Below are 21,258 nucleotides of genomic sequence, written 5' to 3'. Positions count from 1 at the left end.
TGACATGTTTTATTTACAAAGAAAGGGGATAGATCCAGTAGCTGCATATAAAAGTTAAAAACGAACTTCAGAGACGGCCAAAGAAGACTACATGACCATACCAAATAAATGATATTTTAAAGTGAAAGAGAAAACGCAACAAACGAGTACATGTTACCAATTGATACGGACTCGAGAATATATAAAAGCAGATTGAACCACAGATGCGCCTGTCCCGATGAGCTGTTTCGGGGATTAGCTGATGAGTTGTTTGTTCCTCCTTTCTTTCTGACGAGCCTTCTCTTGGCCTTTAAGGGGAAGGTTGCCGTCGCTCTGGCTGAGCGCAGTCCGCGTCACCGTGGACATGCCGTCGACAAACTTCGTCTTGAACAGGACGTTGGCATTGGTGAACATGCCGTCTTTGAGGGACACGACCACAAACTGGAGGGAGAGAGTTGAAAATGATGGTCAAAAGTTTCACGGGGACTTATGGAGGGGAAAAGAAAACAGAATGACCATGGCCCTTTCTAGAGGAATGGACCGACAGCAAAGCCGAGGGTTTATGGAGTCGTTAGTTTCTGCTGAAGTTTAGATTGGAGAATAAACCTGCTGTTAGATTCTGCAGTGTGGTGATTTAACAACCTGGGGCAGTTAAACACTAGCCTGGGTGCCAGCCGAACTTAGCCCCGCCCATAAAATTTTTGGTCGGGAAGTTCGGTCTGGCTCTGCTCAGTTGGGAAATCTCTATGCTCGACATCAAAACAGTCAACCCAATCAGATCGCCAGGGCGAGCTTTATACGATGATGGACAGATGATCAACAGGGACATTATCGACTACGTCACTAAAGAGCGCTTGGTTTGACTTCGTTTGAAACAAACATGGCTGCCGCTGGAGAGCTAGGGTGTATAGATTCTGCCATCGAGTCTGTTCTACAGGATCTCCACATTGCATTCATTTTGAAAGACGAACAGAGGAACGCGATAAAGGCTTTTATCAATAGAAAAGATGTTTTTGCCATCCTTCCTACAACAAGTGTGTGTCGCTTAATCTACGTCACATACTACGTTGCTCTGATTGGTTGTAGGTCTATCCAATTGAGCGAAGAGGCATTTTACATACTCAAAACTCTATCGAGCGGTATCAGACTCACATTCTGACTAGAATCGTGAGTATGACGTGGTCAGGCTAGTTAAACACATGACTCGAGACAAGATTGAGCCTAAAAAAGGGACAGGTACCAACAGTCTGTGGCCAAACTGCAGACATAGGAAATTAAAGTATTTCAAGTATAAAATTGCCAGTCAAGTGTTATCAGTTTGGTGGTTGGTAGTCTGAGCCCGATTAGCTGTGTGTGCTAGTGTGAGCCGTAAAGCCATTTCATGTATGCACCGTCGTTTCAAGGGTTATTGAGTAATACGAATCTCACAAGGGGCAGAAGAGAGGGCTGGATCGGAGTGACTGAGTCACTCCACACCCTAAAACAGGTCAACGTGAATCAAGGTTCAAGTTCACAATGGAACAAGGAGCTGTGTTGGTGTATTTCTGTGGAACTTTGGCCAAAACACGCCACAGACATTTCATTAGGATGTTGACAAAAAAAAAAGCGAACAATATAACGCCTCGTTCCACTCTACTGCACAGGTTTGAGGCTCACTAAAAGTATGCACTTGCCCGTTTAAACTTACCTGGGAGTGTCTAAAATGCGTACGCAGCATCTGCCCAATGTTCTGTGTGTGTGACAGATCCAAAGCCGCATCCACCTCATCTAAGATGTAGATCGGAGCCGGCTTGAAAAGCAGCATGGCCAGGATGAGAGACAAGGCCACGAGAGACCTGAAAACAAACACAATCGGGGTTAAAAACACTTAGCATTATAAAGTATCACCATTACTAAATGACTGATGGTGAACCACCATATAAATCATGTTGCTGACCTTTGCCCACCGCTGAGCTCGGTGAGGTTCTCCTTCCACGTGTCACCCAAGGCTACCTTGAACTCAAGACCATCCAAGACTCCGCGGCCTTGTGGAGGAGCCAGTTTTGCTGTGGCTCCTGGCAGCAAAGTGGAGAAAATGGAGCCAAAGTCCTTGTTAACCTGCAGAGGGAGGCTGTTTTTAGTGAGGTCAACAGAACCAAGTATGCCATGTACGTCAGACCCAACCACACAGCTTCAGTGAAAGCAAACATTTTGAATAATAGCAGCGGACCTTCTGCCACGCCACGTTGAGAGCCTCGTTCTTTTTCTGGTCCAGCTCCTCGATGGTCTGCAAGATCTTTGCTTTGTCATTCTCCACAATTCTCTTCTTCTTCATCAGGTCGTTGTACTGCAGGAAAGGAGACAGTTGAAGGATTTCTGAGTAATCTGACCTGCAGAAAGTGGTTTTTAGATTTTGCGGCAGCGCCGGCCCTCACCCTTTCCTCCGCCTCATTCAGCATGTTCATAGCCCTCTTGTTAACGTTTCTCTCCAGCTTGGTGGTGGTTTCCTCCAGCTTCTTCAGCCGCTGGCCCGCCTCGCGGGGGTTGTTGGTCTTGAAGTCGTAGGAGGTGTTTGGCTGGCCGAAGAAGTGCCGCTCTGAGTGGATCCAGTCGTGTTCCTCAAGCATTCTAGTAACCTGGAAAAGGATACAGACAAGTTAAGAGTGTCCCAGTCGCACCGAACCAGATGAAACTTCCTGAAACATTCAAATGAAGGTTTGTGTGTACCTTGTCAGCAGCATCCTGGCTGTCTTTATGGTGCTTACTGATGTTGTGTTCCAGCTCCTTGATCTTAAGCTGGACTTCATTGTTCTGCTCCCTGATCTTATTGACCTCTGTGCTCTTACCCTGAAGCATTCACAGAGACAGACGTTTCAACTGTTCATCATTTACGCTTTCAAATAAACATTTTAGAGCCCAAGGAACTTCAGATTTAACATCAGCTGAGGTACTTGGGTCTTAAAATCCCAAACCATGCATTAAATCTACTCCTCTTCTCAGAAGACCATCGAAAACCAAAAGGGTTGAAACTGTTTTCACCTTGAGCTCTTTGTCTTGTGCCATGATCACTTCCTTCTGTTTGGCCAGTTCCTCCTGGGCGTTACGCACAGCCTCCTGCATCACAAAAGAAAGCAGCACATGTGGAATGTTAACAGTTCACTAAACTTGTACAATTTCAACTGACACAGAACAATATATAGTAGCCTCATAAAGTACATGCTGAAGATGCACATAAATGTACTTTATATGGTAATCTCAACAAAATGCCTCCATTCAAAGGAAGACAGCACGTATCTTTACTTTTAAATGATGCTTTGTATAACTGGAAGATTTTACACATGAACATGAGAAATATTGGGCAGCAAGCTGGTGATGTGCCCTCATTGCTGGAAAAGTGAAGCTTTGGATGTCTGTCTAAAGCGCGCAGAAGGACGACGAGGCTCTCCCGTCGTATTGACATCAGTACTGCGTGTATCTGAATGTATCCACGATAGCGACATACAGGCCATCAGAAAGGAGAATGAAGCACCGACTCTAACCAGCATGCACACCCTGCACGCCGTCAGTAAACGCTCCGGAGGATTTGCTGCTACGTTCACACGCCGCTCTGCCCGCCGATGTTCTGTAGATTTTTACTAAAAAGGGCCAGGTGGAAAGTCTGTCTGGAACGAACGCTGTGGACATGCAGCATGAATACAAACAAACTGACAGAACTGGTTTATTAGGTTTGTTGCACATGAAACTCTGGGAGCTGAATCTGGGATTTTGGGAACAGTTTACTTGCACCTTTGGACAAACAGCACCAGAATCTTTTGCAAACCTCCATGCTTTTCCCTTCCCTTCCCTCTGTCTCTCAGTGCAGTGTGGCTGGATGTTTCCTCCATACATGGATCTTTTTTTTTTCACAATAATTTGGTTTGAGATCCAGAAATCCTTGTTCAAATACTTCATTCCATCAAGTGAATACCTTGTTCTGGGAGACGGTGCAAGCCATGCTGTCAATCTGCTCCTGGATGGCCTTCATGGCCTCATCCACAGCCTGAATCTGCTGCTCATAACCAGCCTGCTCCCTCCGCAGCTCCTCCAGCTCCAGGGCCACAGTGTCAGACTCCTGGACACACGAGCAAGAAGAAACATATTCAGATTCTCTGCGCACTATAGTTAAAAACTACAGGAAAAGTTCAATTATCTTTCTTTCTAAAAGCAAAGCTGTTCAGGGAGCGACAAACATCCATGACAGGTAAGACTCCTTGGAGTGACGAAAGAGTTTGAAATGTTGGAAGAGTCACAGTGTGGTCAGAGTACCTGCTGCATCTGCTTTAACTTCTTGTTAAAAGCGTCGGCTTTGGTCTTGGCCGTACTGAGTTTCTGCTGGGCGGCTTTCAGCTCCTTTTCCCTTTCTGCCTCAGCATTCTTCATTTTGTTCTCCAGCACCTTGTATTTCTCTTCAGCCCGCTTCTGCACCTCCTTAGTGACACACAGGGTCTCCTCACTCTCCTCTGGTTAGACAAACACACACACACACACACAAGAAGAGTTGTACACCGCACGCACAAACGGTCTAGTTGAAGTCGTTTGCTGTAACCGTCTGTTCGTGTTCTGACCTATTGCCTTGCGCAGCCTCTCCAGCTCCTCCTGCTGCTGGTGGAAGGAGCTCTGCTGCACCTTGGCCTGGAGAATCTGCTCCTCCTCCACCTTCAGCTCGTGCTGCTGCTTCAGCTGTCGGTACCTGCAGCGAGAAGGACGGGATGAGGAGAAGAAGGAAATACAGGCAGTAGGTGGGGGAAGGGCATACAAGGGATCCAAGTATTTTCAAGTTTTTCCTCCAAGTTATTTCCCAGTTTTCCAGGACAGTTGTGATGTCTAAATGGCACCAAAGAAGACCTCATCAACAACTGCCACCAATCACAGGGCCTGAAATTCATTTTTCAAATTTGGGAGAATTCCCTCCTTACTCTGCTTTACATGGGGGGTGTCAGTCTGTATTTGTTTGACAGAACTGTGATTAACGAAGTATATCTTTGCATTTTCTCTTGTAGCAAAAAACGTTATTCCAGTTGTAAAAAAATAAGCCGTAACTCGCCGATTTTAAACGCCGCTGTGATCTAATAAGTGAGTAAAGGAATGAAAAGAGGAATGAATTTTAACAAAGAAAAAAGAAAAATATATGCCGTTTTAAACTACAATTATTATAAATTATTAATGATCTCTAAATGCATTGATAAATGCTGAACTTGTTTATATGGTGCCTATTAGACAGGGGACAGTATTTTACAGTACAGTTTATGCACGTCCTGCCGACCTGTCAGCAGTTCCTTTAAGGTTGGCCAGTTGTCGCTCAGTATCCTGCAGTTGGGCTTCCTTGTCATTCAGCTTGTCTCGGACGTCCTTCACCTCCTGCAGACTTGTCAGAATTGATGCCGACTGGGAGCGAGCGCCTAAAAGAGAGGAACCGCAAGCAGGTAAATAAAAGAAAATGTCGCTTTGCCTATCCTGTTTAAAACCTGTAAAATTTTGGAGTAAAGTTCTAGTCAGCATTTCAGTGCACAAAAATAAACAAAAACTTTCCCTTCCCTGGTCCCAGACATTTACATGACCCAATGACACGTGCACGAGCACATGCCCCGCTCTCACCTCCGCTCAGAGTTCCCTGTGGGTCAAAGATGTCCCCTCCAAGAGTGACAGTCTTCGTCATCACCTGCTTATCAAAAGCCACTTTCTTGGCACTGTCCAGGGTGTCACACACCAGGGTGGAGCCAAACACGTACTCCATGGCTTTACGAAGGTCAGCTTCATAGCCGACCAGAGACAGAGCTGTGTGAGCGTTATTCTCTCCCACCTGACAGAGCAAGAAAAGAAACGGGGAGATGGAAGGAAGATAAAGAGACCGTCTTTGATAAACTAGCTTATCCCGCTCTTCTCCACGCAAGCACACCCCTCTAATTACAGATGAACCACCAGAAAGCCTGACATCACTCTCACCAGGTTCTTCGCAGCGTTGACCACTCTGTCATTAAGTGTCTTGGCAGAGATCTTGTTCAGAGGAATGATGGTGTACCTCCGCTGCAGCTCTCCCTTCTCCAGCAGCTTTTTCCCAGTCACCTAGCAGAGCAAGACAGAGTCAACGGCTCAGGTCACAGTCCCACTGCTCTGCCGTGACAGACGCGCTGCACACCTACCTCTGTGTCAACGACAATGTTATAAAGCCGTCCGCCGGCGACAACCTCCAGTGCCGTTGCGTAGGAGACGTCACTGACTGTGATCAGGTTAGCCAGCAGCCCCTTCACTTTGTCACGGTCCCATCCTCGCTCTGGATCCCTGCGAGACAGCAGACACGCTCGCATTAAACACCCGGCTGGTCAACCGGTCGCTCTCTCCCTCTAAAACAAGTGAACTGGGATGGGAACCAAAAGGTTTCCCCAGTTCCAACGTCTCCGTTGTGAAAATGATCTGTATGAGAATGATCATTCTGGCCTTTGATGTCTCTGCATTCTTCTGTGTCCGGTTTAAGCTTATGTGAGCTAATGTGAACCAAACTTTGTTTTGCACTGGCAGGCAGAGGTACATTCAATGGCAATATTGGAAATCAGGATTACTAACATCCAACACTGATCAGGAGTCAGACTTCCCGGGCCAGATATGAAAGCATTAAACAAAGCACTGATAGAGCATTAATCGCTCATTTATTTCTTAAGCTACGTTGAAGTGACAGCTGCTGATGAGAACCTCTTATTCATAGCAAAGCAAAAAGCGACAGTGAATGCAGCGTTATTTAAACTTGAAGCTAGGCGCAGAAAAAAAAAACAATAAGGTAGGAGAATTCTACTCTGAGTGCAAGTTATTTTCAGACCTAGAGAGCCCCAAATACAGCGTTGGGTTTTTTAGTCTTTTTGAGTTGGTAGTGGATGGACCAGTTGTGCCCTTTGAGTTCACAGAGTTTTTAATCTAGTTGCTGAAAGTAGCTTTCAGAGCTGAGAGGAAAGGCAATGACTGTGTTTAAACGGCATCTCGTTTAGTTTTGTTGCACTTGTTAGCGTGGGCAGACTCATTTTAATAGACGTTTATTCTCAGTAAAGCTTGTCTGTTAAAGACCTCCCACTCTGTTGTTGGGGTGGAATGACCTTTGCACGGGTTAGAAAAGCTTAAACTCACACACAAAATGCTACAACAAAACTAAGGGTGAACAATGTAGGACAGCCCATCTAGGTGTTATAAAAGAAATTAACTAGAAAATGATGTAAACGACACAAGTTCTTACTTGTAATCAAAGCGCAGGTTGGGGAAGCGCGACATGAGACGCTCGTGAGTCTCTTTAAGTTGAGCGACCTCTCTGGAAAGCTGCCGTCTTTTTTCCAACAGACTTTCTTCCTTCCCATCTGCATCGGAACAGACACAAACACACAGTCGCTACAACGTGTCTAGCGGAAAATTGCTTCCTGGATGAAAAGGCAACTCACACACGCAGTACCTTCATAGTTGAGCTTGGTTAGGTCGGCCTCTAGTTTCTCCCTGCTGCTTGTGGCAGCCTGCAGGGTGTCCCTGTCTTTCTTGTAGCCGCTGTCCATCTTTTTCACCTCGGCCTGTTTGGTCTTCAACTCGGCCTGGGCATGCTTCAGAGTCATTTGGGCCTGGGGAAAATTACAAGACAGAAAAATGTGCGAAATTGATGATGGTCTTTTCCAAACAAATTTTTTACTGAGAAACAACAAGTCTGTAAGCTGTTGTCAAGCCTTTGAGCCTTACCTGTCATTCTGGAAAAGAAAACTCAATTTAACCGTTCACCTGAAAAACCACAGCTCACCTGCTTGGCCTCGGTGTCTGCCTTGCTCATGTCATTCTTGCAGGCCATCATCTGTCCGGCGAGGGTCGCCTCCTCTCCGTCCTCATTAGTAGAAAGACCCGCAGACACGGCTTTGAAATGCTGCTCAGCCACCTCGAGAGCAGCGCTGTCCTTCTGTCCGTCCTCCTGCAGGGCCTGCAGCTGCTCAGCCAGCTTAGAAACCTCCTTTTCCTTCACCACAAGCATTTTCTTATCCTAAAGACAGAAGATGGAAATTAAACACCCATTTTGGTCAAGGATTCAGCAGCGCTGTTCGCATAACTTGTTTCACACGTGAGATCAAAATCATTTACCTCCTCCATGCTCTTGACAAGCTCCTTTCTCTTTTTGGTTTCATCTTTGAGATTCTGTTTCTTCAAGTCAAGCGTGCTCTGAGCTTTGGCGTCCACGCGTTGTACATCAGCTAAAGTGTCCTCCAGGGACTTTAATACTCCATTCACCTCCTTAAAATGAGCAGATTAGCATCAAAGATAAAGTGACATGGCTCAAAATCACTTCTCTGCACTGAACTGTAATCAAAACTTACAAAAGCTGCCAAAAATTCAAAACGTCGGATGATAAGTTCACAGGCCGTGACAACACAATAGTTTAAAAAGCACCCTCGTCTCTTCCGGTACCTGGTCTTTCGTCTTCTGCAGCTCCTGAATCTGGGCTGAGAGCTCCTGGATTTTGCTCTCGTTCTCAGCCATGCCGGCCTGCATCTTGCCGATGTTATCTTGCATCACCTTCAGATTGTCTGCAGACTTCACCTTGGTCTCCTCGGCACACACAAACAGCCAGGCCACATAAAGGCGCGACAAGTGCTGGATCTCACGCATCAGCTTCTGGTACTCCAAGTATGATGAGCGTTCCTGCAGACCAAAGGAGGTTCAAATGAAGATCAACTTGTTATTTAGTGATGAGTGAAAGAGGCGGGGCGATCAGACTTTAGTTTTAAGTGTTTTCATCCAACTTACCTCTTGCAGTTTCTGCATTGTTGGAGTGATTTCCTCATCCAAAATCTAAAAGGAGTAAAACACAGAACAAGGTTGGCTGTGGCAGCTTCCCAGTAAAGAGCAAATGGGGAAATGGTTCTGCATGTCACACATACAGTCTGGATCTCCTTCAGCTTGGCCTCCTTCTTCTCAATCGTCTTCTGGGCACTTATCTTTTTACATTCATACATTCTGGTCCCTGCTGCCTCCTCAATCATGGCAAGGATCTGGAAGAAGAGAGTTGGCATTTGCTATAAATCCCCAAAAGGCAAAAAAATGTTTGACCTGTTTTTTAAAAAAAAAAAAAAAAAGATTAGTGAGACAGTGGGTAGCGTGCATGTTTTACCTCTGGAGGTTTCATATTGAGAACCTTGGTGATCCTTCCCTAAAGCAATGGAAATACCACAAGATGTTAAGTATGCATACTTGTCTGAAGGAAATTTGAAAATAAAAAGGAAAGTGTGACTTAAAGCATTAAAAACACATCCACACTGAGGATGCAAGACTGACCTGCATGATGAGGAAGTGTGGGTTGTTGACATTGAGGCCAACAGAGCAGAACAAGTCCTGCACCCTCGTGTTGTTGGCATTGACTCCATTGATGAGATACTTGTTCCTGCCACCTATCACCACCTGAAATAAAGAAACAACGTCCATCTTAACATTGTGATTGCTCAATAACATCCCAAACCACACGCATTAAGCTTAAAACGGTTTTTGTCCTTACCTGTCTGGTGACAGTGATCTCATCGTGGGTTTCAAACCCCAGAGGACTCTGGTTTTTGTTCAAGTTGTCAAAAGTAATAGACACAGTGGCCTTCGTGATGCCACCCTGTCCATTCTTGTAAACCAAATCCTGGAGGTTGGAGGCTCGCACCTTGAATGCAAAATTAGACAAAAACACATGCTTCTTATTTAGCCACGACGGCCACATGAAATATTACAACTCAGCAACTTGAAGCAACCATAAAAACAATTGCGGTCTTACATGACTGAGGTTAGAAATACCCAAAAGAAAGCATATGGAGTCCAAAATATTGGACTTGCCGCTGCCGTTCAATCCTGTGATGGCGTTGAACAGCGGGTCAAAGCCGTTGATTTCCGTCCTCTGTGCGTAGGATTTGAATCCTTCAATGATAATAGACTTGATGTGCATCTTTAGTTCAGTCCTCTCTCCGCAGATTTTGAAAGAGTGACGAACCAGTAAGTGAAAATGGCGAAAAACAAGGTTTACAGCCCTGTGTTTACAACCGACAACCAAACGACTCCGTCTTACTTGAATTTTGGCGGCATGGAGGAAGCAGAGAGCCGCTAAGTCCGTCTTTTGTGTGCCGGAGACAAAACAAAACAAAACAAAAAGTCAATGTAGGTTAAGGGATTATAGGGAAACATTCATGAGATAGATTTGATTGATTTCAATTTACCTTGTAAAAATGTGGCAAAGGATTTGTTACAATTTCTTAAAAAAATTTTATTTATTTTTATCAGGCACATTTTAAGACTACTAAATGCTTCAGACTGTTGCTTGTATGGCGCGACCTGTGGGTGTAAAACTGAACTACAAGTGGAAACAAATAAATAAGTAGTCCCATCCCAGTTAAACTGTACGAACTATTCTATTAGCTTATGAGTACAGATAAATGCTTAATGACACCTAAGGTCTGTTTGTGGTGTTACTTAAAATGCTTAAAAGCATAATAAAAGCTTGGGATATAGCTTAATTTAACACTCATTTAGATTAAGATCAGATTTTATTGTCATGCATACACACAAAATTTGTCCTCTGCTTTTAACCCATGCAGGTTGGCACCTGTTGACACACACATTGATTGAGTGTTTATTTCGAGCTTATTTTAAAGCAGATTACAAAATAAATACATTTCCAAAATACATATGAATTTACATATTCATCTAGAACAAAGGTAACAGAAGTCAATACTTGCTCGAAAAGGAGTGAGATGAAGTAAAAATACTTATTTGCTCCCACCCCCATTCAAAAATTACAATTTGTATGGATGCGTCTTACATACATTGGCATAGATTTTAACTTTCAACCTAATTTTAACATATTATTACACATATCTTCTCATCTCTTATTTGATGTTAATCACAATTTATATGATGATAACATAATAGCCCGTGAATATGCCTTTATATATTTAATATAATTTCTTCAGTTTTGTATTTTGTCATTACTTCCACTTTATATCTGGCCTTGCACATGCACACATGCACAGGGTCACACACTCAGAGACAGATACCAACCTGGAGCGGTGGGCAGCCGTTCACAGCGCCCGCCGCCCGGGGAGCATGGGGGTACGGTGCCTTGCTCAAGGGCACCTCGGCCATGACAAGTAGGTGGACTGACACCCCTCCAGCTGTCAATCTTTTTTGAGTGGTGAGAGTGGGAATCAAACGGCCAACCTTCCAGTTATTGGACAACTGACTGTAACCACTGAGCCAATTTTGTGTATTCATTAATGGTGAATTTGGAAAAAAAATCTGACTGATGAAGTAACATGAAAAATGTTACTATTAAGACGGATAGTCATCGGATCAGTGATCAGTTCAAGAGCCCAAGTGGAAAATCAGACATTTTTCAATGTATATTTATATTTTCTTTAAGTTAATGCAATCTTGCATGTAATAAAAACTCAGGAGATCAGGATGTGATACTTTTATTTGCTTTTGTTTTGGGCCAAAAGATGCTGGAATCGACAAAAAGAATATCCCCAAATGTGCTTTTATTTGCAGAACTTCAGGTTTATAACCCCCCACAGGCATGCAAACATGTATATATAAATATATATTTAAGTATAGATGCAAAACTGATATCACATAACTCCTAACTTATAATGGGGAGAAGAGTGGAAATTCATTTGTAATTTTCCTGTTTTTTTTTCAAACATTTAAATTTCACAAAAGCACATGCGAGTGAATACTCTCTGGTAAAAGTATTTAAAAGATCACAAAAGTAGAATACACAGTCATACCAGGCTGTTTGAAAATTGTTTTAGCCATTAAGTACACTATACAGTCTTAATGCACAACACATTTATGAATAATGCTTTATCAAAGCCCCATTTAAGCCACAAGCTTACATTAAAGCTATTCAGGAACTCTATTTGACCCAAAGCAATATACAGTGCATTAGCACCAACTATCTATAGTACATACACCTGAGACACGCACACGCCAAAACTGACACACATACATGAAAACGGTGTCGTTATCCATCCAGAGGCACTTGACACAAAGACAGACAAGCCAAATTGATGGCATAGAAGCATATCTGTGATAGAACAGCACAGTCCCCCTTGTTGGAGTAGAAGGTGGAGGGCTTGATGTAAGCCCAGTCAAAGTTCTGCAGATTCAGAGACTCCTGACAGTGCTTGTCGCTGAGGGCAACCAGGGCACGCACTATGGTGTATTTGGCTGAGCAGCTGACAGCTGTCACTGAACGAACCTTGTCGAAGTGCAGCAGGAAACAGGGGTCATCCTAAGGAGAGGAATAAACAAGACTTTGCTTTAGAACAAGCTCAATTGTTTCAAGTTGTTATACAGTGTGTTTTTATCTTCTGGAGGAACTGTGGACTTCTTGATTCATCCAGAATTTAATTTCCCCATTGAAACTAGCTTCAGCCCAGAGTGGCCACTTGTCTCCTAATCTGTGGGAGGGGTTTGCATGACCCAAGCCCCTTTTTAGTCAGCCCAGGTACTGTGTTAGCTGAGTGTGTTTTTATCTTCTGGAGGAACTGTGGACTCCTTGATTCATCCAGAATTAGTAAGTGGGAGGGGCCTGCACTCCTGCCGACAATCAGCAATTAGCGAATCAGTAGCTACAAAGTAACTCCTGTTGTTGGAAGCGTCAGTCTTCAAACGAAGGCTGTTGTACAAAGGCACTTGACTTCTTCAAGGACGATCTTCGTCTGGACGGCACCTGTAAGTGTAAAGTGCCATTTTCAAGTAACCATGTGCTTCATTCCCGTTCTTTCCTCTCGGTCTTGGCGACCACGCAGATGCAGGGTCAGACCCAGAGGCCGGGACCCCACTAACCTTACCCACCCTTCTCTCTCCACTCATGTTGAGCAAGTGGTGGCAGGGGGGCTGTGGAACTGCCAGTCTGCTGTGCAGAAGGCTGAGTTTATCTCAGGCTATGCATCCATGCTCTCCCTTAACTTTCTTGCTCTAACAGAGACCTGGATCACAACAGAAAACACTGCCACACCCGCAGCTCTGTCTGATGCATACTCTTTCTCTCACACTCCCAGAACTGCAAGGCGGGGCGGTGGTACTGGCCTGCTAATGGAAATACTCTCTTAATACTTTATCGCCCACCAGGCCCTACTGGGGACTTCCTGGAGGAGCTAGACACTCTTGTCTCTCACTTCCCTGATGATGGCTCCGGCCTCATCCTTCTCGCTGACTTCGACATCCAGACAGAGAAGCTTCACCCTCTTGTTTCTTTTCTCTCCTCCTTCGACCTAGCTCTCTCCCCATCTCCTCCTACCCACAAGGCTGGCAACATACTGGACCTTATCTTCACCAGGCACTGTTCTGGCGCCAACCTCTCTGTCACTCCTCTTCATCTCTCTGACCACTACTTCATGTCCTACACCCTCTCCCTCTCCTCTCCTCCCTCCCGACCTCCCCACCCACTTGGTATCTTCTCGTTCTAATCTACGCTCTTTCTCCCCCACTGACTTCTCCTCTTCTGTTCTCTCTGCTCTCCCTACCCCTGAATCTTTTTCTCTTCTATCCCCTGACACTGCTACTGATCTTCTTCTCTCCACCCTGTCCTCCTCTCTGGACAAACTCTGTCCCCTCACCTCCAGGCCTGCACGCTCAGCTACACCTCCCCCTTGGCTGTCGGACTCTGTGCATACTGAGAGGCGGAGCTTGAGGGCGGCTGAGCGCAAATGGACGAAAAGTAAACTTCCTGAGGACCTTCTTGCCTTCCAGTCTTTGCTTTCCACTTTTTCCTCCTCTCTCTCTGCTGCAAAACCTGCCTTCTTCTGTAACAAAATTCAAACTTCTGCTTCCAACCCCAAAAAACTCTTTCAAACGTTCTCATCCCTCCTCCAACCCCCACCCCCTCTCCCCTCCTCCTCCCTCCTCCCTGGCGATTTCGCCGACTTCTTTGACAAGAAGGTTAACAATATCCGATCTTCCTTCCCTCACCCCCCAGCTGTCCACACCACCCACACCTGTCGCCCTCCCACTCCTCCTTCTCTCCCACCTTCTCCCTCTCCACCTCCCTCTCTGTCCCACTTCTTCACTTCTTCAAGGTGAGGTCCTTCACCTTGTAAAATCCAGCCGGCCCCACCACATGTTCCCTTGACCCAGTCCCTTCCCCTCTCCTTCATTCTGCTGCACCTAATCTTCTTCCTTACCTGACCCACCTCATTAACACGTCTTTGACATCAGCCTCTTTTCCTTCTGCTTTCAAGACTCCTCTTCTAAAGAAACCAGCTCTTGACCCTTCAGAGATCAAGAATTACAGAATCCCTTCTACCCTTCCTGTCCAAAACTCTTGAACGTGCTGTCTTTAAACAATGTTGTGGAGAAAACGAGTCGAATCACGCGTCGGTCAGCCGTCCATTGGGGAGTTCATTGAACTGTCACAGCAAATATGCATACAGAATGTTACAAAATGTCCGACGAGCTCATCTTGTGACACCCTTTTATACCGTTTTATCATAACAAGTGTACGTGGCCCTCTCTGGAGGCGCCTAGCTTTCGCAGTTTATCATAAACACGCTCATTCTAACTATCAACAATATTCATATGAACCAGTCAACAAGGCACACGATGTAATTCTGACATGTCAAGAGAATGTCATGACATTTTTCTCCCACAACAACTGTCCTCTTACCTCCACCAGAACAACCTCTTGGATCCCCACCAGTCCGGGTTCAAGGTGGGCCACTCAACTGAGACGGGCCTCCTAGCAGTAACTGAGTCACTCCAAACTGCTCGAGCTAACTCTCTCTCCTCTGTCTTGATTCTCCTGGACCTGTCTGCAGCATTTGACACAGTGAACCACCACATCCTTCTCTCTACCCTGGAGGGAATGGGTGTTTCTGGCTCTGTACTCTCCTTGTTCTCATCCTACCTGACAGATCGCTCCTACCAGGTAACACTGAGAGGGTCTGTGTCGAAAGCCACGTAGGCTCACCACTGGGGTTCCACAAGGTTCGGTCTTGGGTCCTCTTCTTTTCTCCCTCTACACATCCTCTCTTGGTTCTGTCATCCACTCCCATAACTTTTCCTACTACTGCTATGCAGATGACACCCAGCTGATTCTGTCTTTTCCCCCTTCTGACACCCAAGTGTTGGCACGCATTGCTGCATGACTGGCAGACATCTCGGGGTTGCATGTCGATACACCACCTTAAGCTCAACCTGGACAAGACTGAGCTGGTGTTTCTCCCGGGGCAGGGCTGCCTGTTACGAGATCTGGCCATCACCATGGATGACTCCGTGGTGACATCAACCCGGACCGCGAGGAATCTGGGTGTGACCCTGGACGACCAACTGTCGTTCTCGCCAAACATCGCATCAGTGACCCGTTCCTGCCGATTCCTCCTTTACAAGATCCGGAGGATTCGCCCCTTCCTCACCGACAAGGCAGCGCAGGTGCTCATCCAGGCTCTTGTCATCTCCCGCCTGGACTACTGCAACTCGCTCCTTGCTTGCACCCCGGGTTCTGCCATCAGACCTCTGGAGCTGGTTCAGAAAACTGCTGCTCGTCTGGTGTTCAACCTCCCCAAGTTCTCCCACACCTCTCCCCTTCTCCGTTCTCTATACTGGCTCCCTGTAGCTGCTCGCATCCAGTTTAAGACTCTGGTGCTAGCCTACAGGGCAGTGGAAGGAACAGCTCCTCCAGGCTATGGTCAAGCCCTACACCCCCGCCCGACCACTTCGCTCTGCGGCCTCCAGGCAGCTGTCTGCCCCGTCACTCAGCGGTCCCTGCGCACGATCGACACGGTCACGGCTTTTCTCTGTTCTGGCACCCCGATGGTGGAACGATCTCCCGACTGATGTCAGGACAGCTGAGTCGCTGCCCATCTTTCACCGCAGGCTGAAAACCCATCTCTTCAGGAAACACTGCCCTGATCCGCCCTCTTAGGACATCACCTGTTTCGTCCTAGCTCCTTACGCACTTATTTGTTTCCTAAATTGTCTTTGTTTTCTAAATTGTCTTCCCATTTGTCTAGGTACCTAACGTACCGCACTAGTGATGCACTTAGCTGTTTGGTTTTGGAAGGAAATGCACTTATGATTTCTTGTGACCTGAAGTTCTTTTGACTACCGATGTGGAACACACTTATTGTAAGTCGCTCTGGATAAAAGCGTCTGCAAAATGACCGTAATGTAATGTAAGTTAGCTCATGGAGGTGCAGGTGTTTATGAGCTGATCATATGGGACAACAAAGGTAACAGATATTCTCCTGTTGCTTTTAATATTTTTCCATTTTTATTCTATTGTTTGTTGTTCATGGAACATTGTTAATGACAGTTAATTCAAGTAAAAGTACACATTTGCCACCAAGTTAACTAGAATCCGTTTATAAAACCTCTGTAAATTCTGTTTTTGACTAATCAAGACAGAAGCAATTCCAGATTTGAAGATGTGATATTCTGTCTATCTAAGAAAACGATATGAAACAGACTGGTGTCTATAAAGACCTTTTTTTGTAAAATGAAATGATATGGTCAACAAAGGCAAAAAGATGCACATAAGATGCTGCCCAAAGTCACTTCCTAAAATGGCTCCTGAGGCACCTCCGGTGCTGATCAATAGATAGTTACATCCTAAAATGTGTTACCATCAATGTTTTTGCTCACATCTCATAAAGGCAAGGTTGCTCATTCTTCATCATGTCTCTCTCAAAAATACATGTCTTGTCAAACACCATTTCCAGGAAAGTTTACCAACTTCGTTGTATTCAGAAAATATCAACAAGTTTGAAATTTGACAACAGCAATACATTCAAAAAATAAATTAATAAAAAAAAGCTGTAAGAGACACAATTTAAGACAGTAATGTTTATAGAATACACCTGTAACAGCATTCTGAAAGATTCTACAATCAACAGATTAACTGGTGACATGCGAGGGTGTCATGATTGGGTATATAAGGAGCACCCACTAAAGGTCTAGTCTTTCCATGCCAACACTGGTTGTGGCTCACCCCTTTGTCTGTCAGAGAATCACCAAAAAAGTTCCAAAAAATATCACTGAGTTAAGGTTTGCACAGAACTTTAGTCCTTAAACATCTATGGTGTTGGGATTAAAGGAACTGCAGTGGATGGTTGGTTGGTTTAAGTTTAAGTTGTTTTTTTTCTGATTGATTTCAGTTTGTTCTTGTAAATGAATAATCTTTTACTCTCTTTTTCCCACCGTTTAATTCCTCAAATGATATTATGTGCATTTGTCATTATTGTTGTCATTAACTTGTGTTTCCCTGTCTCAACAGGTGTCCTTTGAATGGTGTTACGGTGTTTGTTGTCCCCTCTTTTCTGTCCTCTCAACCCTCAGCTGGTCGAGGCAGATGGCCACCCTTTTTGAGTCTGGTCCTGCCAGAGGTTTCTTCCTGTTAAAAGGGAGTCGTTTCTCTCCACAGTCGCCTCAGGCACGCTCAGGACAGGGGATTGGACAGAAGACAAGTTTCGGTGCAATCTGTTGGTTTCCTCAGCTAGGAAATTGTTTTTTAATTGGCTCTGTATTAATGAATTGTATTATTTTGAAATTAAATTAATTGGATTTGATTGGATTATGATTACAATTAATTGAACTGCAAATGTCTTGAATTAGACTATATTATTTAAGTGTCTTGAGATGACATTTGTTGTAATTTGGCGCTATATAAATGAAACTGAATTGAATTGAATTGAATTGAGTTGAAATTCAGGGCCTCGGGAAGTGCATATTGTTGGAAATGTGTGGCCTTCAAGCCCTCAGGAGGCACTGCATGAGAAGATGCAATGTCGCCATGATCAGTATAGTCACAGTGGATAGATGTTCTATGGTCAGATGAGTCCACATTTCAGTTGCTTTCAGGAAAAAAAGGGATGTCTGGTCCTATGTGCCAAAGATGAAAAAAAAGTGGTTTTAAGCAAAAGATACAACAAACAGCGTAAGTGGCATGGAGGTGCATTGGCATCAGTGGTATGGATTGCTTGCAAGTGTGTGAAAGTACCATTAATGTACAGGTGTATATTGGAATTTCAGTGAGATGTATGCTACCATCAAAACAGCATCTTTTCCTGAGAGGCAAATGATCATTTTAGCAGGACAATGTCAGACCTAATTCTGCTTGACTTCCAGCAGCGTGGCTTCATAGACAAAGGATGTGTGCTCTTCACTGGCCTGCTTGCAGTCCAGAGCTGTCTCCTGTTGACAATGTATGCTGCATTACGTTGGGGAGGATCAGACAACAACGGTGGACTGGACATATAGTCTTCTTAAAAACTGCCGAAATGAGGATCCTCAGTTTCCAAACCAAAGTCAGATAATATAACTAAAAAGGAAGGGTGATGTCACACATCGGTAAGCCTGCCTCTATGTTTATTGCTGCATCAAATTTCGAATATCTTTTTAATTCTTTAGCTAGAAAGGGACGTTGTTGTTGACGTCATTGTTTCAAAAAACGGTTTGAACAAATTTGTGAAATTTTTCCATTTTGGAAAATCTCCCAAATTCTATGATTTTAAGGGTTTGTAAATGGCACAGCTGCAATTTTCAGTAACCTAAACAATACAAAACAATGGAATTTGCTGATAATTTTGATTAATTACCACATCAGGGTCACGTCCATCAACAAGAGTCAGGTTTTGCAGGGACCAGATCTCCGTCCTTGTGTAGCAATCCTGTATGGTGGAGCGTTTGGTGTGGGACCTCTTGGATCCGGACTTTAGGGACTTCTGAGATTCCTGACATTGCACTACGCATAACTCCACCACCTTGTTTTGTCCAACTGCAGAATAGAAAGCGTATTATTCTTCAGCAGGTAGCGGTGCAGTGCAGCAGCAGATATTTCAGTTGCAGTAAAAACAGAGTGCAAGAATTCAAATTTCAGCCAATGAAAGAGCTTCTTTTTTTTTTTTTTTTACCTGAGACACACAGAAAATGTTTTCCACGCGATGGCTCTTCAATCTCTATAAACTCCACCAGTCTATGTTTTGCTGGTCGGAACAAAACTCTCTGCATCTCCTCCCTCAAAAGAGACGACATCACTGGAGAGGAAGAGAGGAATCAAGCTTCACAGACGCAAAAAACTGCGAGGACAAGTGGCATCAGATGAGAAAATCTGAGATAGAAATTATGCTGGAGCAGCCTGAACTCTGGCAGTGGTTGCTGAGGGATGTGGCGATGTTTCCTGTGATCAGAATATGTAAAACTATGGGGTTGTGGGCTGGTTGTGGGTTACTCTACATGCACACACACAGGCCACTCTGGTGAGGAGGTCTGATAATACATCTTTTATTGAGATAATGCTTATATTCCATCACACTCCCTCAGGGGCACTATGCAGAAAGGGGCCAATTAAAGGCCAATCTCTTCATCAGTTTCCATTTATATTGTTCCACTCAAGATCCATTATGACGTTACGAAGGCATCCTGAAAACTGAATTTCACTTCTGGATTTTTAAAAATTATCTTAAAAAAACACACCCTCGCAAAAAAAAAAAAAAAAGGACACGCTTGACAATGGTCTCATGTGCTTCTTTGTTCCCTTGCTGTCTTTCTTTTTGTGGTCTCTGTGTCTCCTCCTCTCTCTCACATACAGACATTGACATATGCCGTGGCACAGTGCCCGCAGTGTGTCTCTGATTAAACGGCTGTTGTGTGGGAAAAGGATGTCCCACAGCACTCTACATGGTTTCCATTACCCTGTAGTAATTCAATATACGAATATGTACAAGTGAGGTGAAGCACTTATATGGGGTGGGTGGGGAGGGGGTTGTACAAGCGCACAAATGATGCCCGGCTTCTTCAGCGATCGTGGCTCCACAAGATTATCTACTGGACACGCCTGCAGGCACACAGAGCACCACATGATGCTTTTGAGTTGTTGTTTTTTTTTCTTTTTTATAGATTTCATTTTGTGAGAGGATCGTCTGTTTAAACCATACCAAAATGCTGATTTGATTTGTTAGTAGGAGAGGGTGTGGCTCCATTGGATTTGTCACATTTGTGAAAACAACGATGGGCCATTTCACTGCTAAGTGCTTTATTTTTTTTTTTGTTGTTGTTGATGGTTTTTGTGGGTGTTCACTCGAAAGACTTTATGTCTCCCAGATGAAGAGACAAGTGGATGGGCAGGAAGCAGGGTGGAAAGAAAACATGCAAGTGTTGAAACCTATGAATAACCCACGAGGCTTACTCTACTTACCTGTCATCTCTCTATCAAAGTATAATTTCAGAGAGTGGCTTTTGAAGTGTTTGCTGGCATGCACGAGAATAGAAGCTGCAATGATGTCCTGTTATTGTCTATATTTGGATTCATGAAATAGATGATGGTGAAAACTCACAAATGCGTGTGTGTCAGCGAAAGTCATTCGGAATATGCAACAATTACAATGCAAAGCAATTTACCAAAAATGTTTTATTTGCGTACAATGCCAATAAAAACAGAGAAAAAATAAAAACTGATTTACAGTCGTTGAAACTGTTTATTGGGCAGTAGAACAAAGACAACAAACAAAAGGTTAAGACTTTTTGAGAGATCATGTGAGCAAAAAGCTCAACATTTTAAGAATGCCATGGTGGGGATTACAGAGAATCTGTAGATCTTTCTGTACACAAGGGACAAGGCTCACACCGATACTGAATGGCTGGGATCTTCTGGCTCTCAGGTGGCTCCATTAAAAGCAGAAAATAATCTGTGGTGGAAATCATTGTTTGGGCCCAGGAACAATTTTGAAAAACCATTGTCAGTAAACACAGTTGGTTACTGCATGCACAAACGCAAGCCACGACTTTTCTTTCTTTTTATTTCTTTTTGGGAGAAATAATGGACGTCATGTCCTCTTGGCTGCAAAAAGAGGGACCATTCAGCTTGTGGTCAGCGTACAAGTCAAAGCCAAGCATGATGGTATGGGGTCGACATTAGGGCACATGGTTAGGTGGAGAAACATGAAGAGCAAAAAGAGGATAAAGGGGCAGAGGACCTGAACGCAGCAAGCGGACATAAAAGAGAAACTGGGTCATGGAGATGCAATTAGGAATGAACATCATGCAGGAAGGGGTATTGAGTGAAGGAAAGACGGATAACGGAAAAGAAGAATCCCTCAGCAGCAGATGAGAATTGATCTGAACAAACCACAAGAGAGCAGAAAACAACGGTTGATAGAGGAAGAAGAATAAATGGAGTTCACAGAAAGGGAGGAAACTGATTTCAGGAAGAAGAGATCCCCATGGCAGGTAATCTCACTTTAAATATAGCTGATGAAAAGCCAGGCCTTGAGGTTTTTCACT

General features: G+C 44.4%; 2 protein-coding genes across 2 annotated transcripts; both read right to left on the bottom strand.

Annotated features, from left to right (window-relative positions):
• Positions 1-7: 7 nt before the first annotated feature.
• On the bottom strand, positions 8-10,057 carry smc2 (structural maintenance of chromosomes 2). Its single transcript, XM_075462752.1, has 25 exons — positions 9,761-10,057; positions 9,500-9,649; positions 9,283-9,405; positions 9,119-9,157; positions 8,889-8,999; positions 8,755-8,799; positions 8,416-8,649; positions 8,092-8,241; positions 7,760-7,993; positions 7,427-7,586; positions 7,217-7,334; positions 6,138-6,276; positions 5,941-6,060; positions 5,593-5,797; positions 5,261-5,396; positions 4,563-4,687; positions 4,264-4,457; positions 3,926-4,069; positions 2,998-3,072; positions 2,686-2,805; positions 2,394-2,594; positions 2,189-2,305; positions 1,916-2,076; positions 1,667-1,814; positions 8-420 (listed from the first exon to the last, which is right to left on the bottom strand). Exons 1-25 carry the CDS (start codon positions 9,926-9,928, stop codon positions 235-237), a joined length of 3,603 nt encoding a protein of 1,200 aa, XP_075318867.1. The 5' UTR covers positions 9,929-10,057; the 3' UTR covers positions 8-234.
• Positions 10,058-12,001: 1,944 nt separating this feature from the next.
• Positions 12,002-19,082, bottom strand: exoc1l (exocyst complex component 1 like). Its single transcript, XM_075462342.1, has 3 exons — positions 18,891-19,082; positions 18,576-18,754; positions 12,002-12,271 (listed from the first exon to the last, which is right to left on the bottom strand). Exons 1-3 carry the CDS (start codon positions 19,009-19,011, stop codon positions 12,002-12,004), a joined length of 570 nt encoding a protein of 189 aa, XP_075318457.1. The 5' UTR covers positions 19,012-19,082.
• Positions 19,083-21,258: the final 2,176 nt, after the last annotated feature.

The sequence above is a fragment of the Odontesthes bonariensis genome, chromosome 4 (genome assembly GCF_027942865.1).
Source record: "Odontesthes bonariensis isolate fOdoBon6 chromosome 4, fOdoBon6.hap1, whole genome shotgun sequence".
Lineage (NCBI taxonomy): Eukaryota > Metazoa > Chordata > Actinopteri > Atheriniformes > Atherinopsidae > Odontesthes > Odontesthes bonariensis.
The sequence above is the reverse complement of the archived record's forward strand: the minus strand, read 5'-3'. Positions and strand labels throughout refer to the sequence as shown.

Excerpts from the sequence above, each read along its gene's own strand:
- exoc1l (XM_075462342.1), bottom strand. The coding sequence starts at position 19,011 with ATGTCGTCTCTTTTGAGGGAGGAGATGCAGAGAGTTTTGTTCCGACCA. Across the intron at positions 18,755-18,890 it reads ACATTTTCTGTGTGTCTCAG|TTGGACAAAACAAGGTGGTG; the intron begins GTAAAAAAAAAA and ends TCTATTCTGCAG. Across the intron at positions 12,272-18,575 it reads ATGGACGTGACCCTGATGTG|GATGACCCCTGTTTCCTGCT; the intron begins GTAATTAATCAA and ends TCCTCTCCTTAG.
- smc2 (XM_075462752.1), bottom strand. The coding sequence starts at position 9,928 with ATGCACATCAAGTCTATTATCATTGAAGGATTCAAATCCTACGCACAG. Across the intron at positions 9,406-9,499 it reads AGATCACTGTCACCAGACAG|GTGGTGATAGGTGGCAGGAA; the intron begins GTAAGGACAAAA and ends TCTTTATTTCAG. Across the intron at positions 2,306-2,393 it reads TGAATGAGGCGGAGGAAAGG|TACAACGACCTGATGAAGAA; the intron begins GTGAGGGCCGGC and ends CCTTTCCTGCAG.